Source organism: Plecotus auritus (assembly GCF_963455305.1).
Source record: "Plecotus auritus genome assembly, chromosome: 9".
Lineage (NCBI taxonomy): Eukaryota > Metazoa > Chordata > Mammalia > Chiroptera > Vespertilionidae > Plecotus > Plecotus auritus.
The window spans coordinates 113,433,433-113,436,605 of NC_137783.1; the positions used below are offsets into that span (position 1 = coordinate 113,433,433).

The 3,173-nt window shown below is 34.7% G+C and overlaps 1 protein-coding gene across 1 annotated transcript; it reads right to left on the reverse strand.

The window, feature by feature from the left end:
* Nucleotides 1-1,765: 1,765 nt before the first annotated feature.
* Nucleotides 1,766-2,719, reverse strand: LOC308233353 (olfactory receptor 52P1-like; the record flags this gene model as incomplete). The annotated part of the gene is made up of 1 exon (XM_080640278.1): nucleotides 1,766-2,719. One exon carries the CDS (start codon nucleotides 2,717-2,719, stop codon nucleotides 1,766-1,768), a length of 954 nt encoding a protein of 317 aa, XP_080496404.1.
* Nucleotides 2,720-3,173: the final 454 nt, after the last annotated feature.

Consider the following 3,173-nt stretch of genomic DNA (forward strand, 5'->3'; position numbering starts at 1 on the left):
GAATAAGAGTAAAATGTTCACTTTTGGTTATGTTAAATGAAGAAATAAGATCTTTGGGAGGAGATAATTAGTCAGGAACTCTATTTAGACACATAGAAAAATAACTTTGCTAATTTATTATCATATAATGGCATTGACACTAGTACATATGACAGAAGGCTTTGTTGACCATTGTGATTCTTGTGTTCCATTCATTATCTCATTTTGTGATTCTATAAAGTATAAAAATATTTTTATTGCATTCAATTAATGATAAAATCACAATTTACAAACTTAAAAATGAAACTCACCATCTATTAGTGATGGAATCAATATTTGACCTTGACTTTTCTCTCCCTACAGCTCTATCTCTAAAATATGTGATAAAGCCTCCCAAGATATACTCATTCAGGAAATGAATAGATTACATCAGTGTAAGAAAATACCCTGCTATATAAGATATATAAAAGTTAATAGGATACATATGTAGACAGCAACAAACAAGAGTATTTCTATAGCAAAAAATAACACACACTTAAAAGCTATTTTTGAGGAACGAATTTATTTGAACACACACAAATGTTCTTCAAATATTTAAAAAATACATATAAACTTTGGTCAAAAATCATCAATTTCCAATTCAATAAATTTTCAACCAATTAAATGAGCAAAATGTAAAAAATGTATTGCACAGATTTTTTATACATGTGCCCAAAGTAGTTTCCCTTGTGCTCCATGCAAAATTAAATTAATATTATTAATTTAAAAATTATTGTTTTCAAATAAGGCACTTACTGAATGTGACCAATAATTTACATTACTCAAAAACGTATTGGATGTAAGTAAGTAGGATTTTTTTTTTCCTCTGGAAATTTTACTTAAATTTAGAAATCATAGTAATAGCGATAAAAGGCTACATTGACTGGACATTTATCTGGTAAAATAGAAGTAGCCCTGAAAATTATAATAAGGGGTTAAGGGAGACTCGAAAAAATCTACTACAATATCTAAAAAAACAGGAACATATGTAAGAAAATAAAATATGTTTAAAAACAGATTTCCATATTCTTAAAGTAAATAAGTGTAAGCCTTCCATCATGGTAGACAATATTGTAAGCTAAAAAACAAGTTTTCTGAAGCTAGAGTACCTGGTTGAAATTCTACCTTACTACTTCCTTGTGCAATTTATATAACCCCCCTGTCTTAGTTTACTAATTGATACAGTGAGAATAATAAACGCCTATCCCACTGTATGGTTATGTGGAGTAAAGAAGTAAATACGTGTGAAGTGCCCAATAAACAGGCAAATACACAGTGATCATTATTTGAAAATAAAGTCATAATTACCATAATAAATCAAAAGAAACGAGAATAATCATCATTACTTGAGAACATTTAAACAGAGCATAGAACAAATAAAAATGAAAACACACACCTGTTTGTATAAAATGCATTGTCCAGTGTATTGAGAGGCTTTAAATTGTGACAATAATTAGCCGAGCCATTCCATATTTTAGGATATTAAAATTTTATCAATAAATACAGAATATGAAATAATATCAATAATAAATAACAATTGTTGCTAACAGTTATTGAAAGCTTCCAATAAAGAGGCCTTCATTTAATTCTAAAAGAAAGAAAATTATAAATGCTCAGCATCAAGTATCTCTGATGAAAGACACAGCTGAATGGAGAAATACCATGTTGAGGAAAGGTTGCAAGTATTGTTCATGCACTAGGACTCCATGAAACAGATTCTACAAACATGAGTTTATATATATATATTTCACTTTCCAGAAATTTTCTTGTTTGGGAAGAAAAGACCCATCACTCGGTCACGAATTTGCTTGGTCTTGACACCATATACCAAGGGATTGACTGTAGGAGGTACCAGAAGGTACAAACTTGCAAAAATTATGTGGACGCTTGGAGGTACCTTCTTGCCAATGCGGTGAGTTAGAAAGCTAAATAGTGCCGGTGTGTAGAAGGCAAGAATAGTGCAGACATGGGCAGCACAGGTGCCCAGTGCTTTAGAGCGGGCATTCTGGGAAGACAGCTGAAAGACAGCCTGGAGGATTTTGATATAGGATGTGGCTATGAGCCCTAAGTCCAATACCATCACTGAAAGGGCCACTGAGATTCCATATGCTCTGTTAATGAGAGTGTTGGCACTGGCCAACTTCACCACAGCCATGTGCTCACAATAGGTATGATTGATGACATTTTTGGTATAATATGGTAGCCTCTTAATGAGAAGAGGACAAGGCAAAACCATAAGGGTAGCTCGGGTCATGCTACCCAGACCCATTTTAATGACCATGGTTGTTGTCAGGATGGTTGTATAACGCAGTGGGATGCAAATAGCTACATACCGGTCAAAGGCCATGGCAAGTAGGAGGGCTGAATCAATTATGCAAAATGTGTGAATGAAGTACATTTGTGCTAGGCAGATATTAAAGTCAATCCCATGAGCTTCCAACCAGAAGATACCAAGCATCTTGGGGGCTACAGAAAAGGCAATAGCCATGTCATTCATTGCCAGCATGCAAAGGAAGAAGTACATAGGCTGGTGGAGGCTAGGCTCTAGTTTGATGGTGAGAATGATTATGCTGTTCCCCAGCAGAGCCAGGACAAGCAGGAGGCAGACAGGGATGCCAATCCAGCAGTGAAAGGCTTGCAAACCAGGAATACCAACCAGGAAGAAAGAAGAGATGTAGGAATGTGTAGAATTGTCTGTCATGTTAAACCTCAGTAAGTTGCATGTTTACATACACAATAGTCAGTGAATTCTCCAGTGGAAGAAAGCAGAGTAAAAGAGTGATTCTTCTATGGCCCAGCAAGTAGAAAATTCAGACACATGATTTAATAGCCTACCTGGAGGGCTGACTCCTCCTAAACCTCTGTCAGCAATCAGGTATACCACTTAGCCATTCTAAGTTTCAGCATCTTCACCTGCAAATGAGAAGACTGAGTTCACATCTTTCAGATAATTTTTCCTAAGTTTTGGAATTGTATTCAATTCTACTCTGTAGTTTTTATTTCCTATTAGAGGGTCAGTTAGTAATATAACAGCCCCATTATTGTTTGAAAGTCAACATGCATTCTGTGATATAAACTGTTTTAGAGAAAAAACAAGTTGTCTTTTCAAAGAAATTGATACCAAGTATGCATACATATACATAAACACACACACA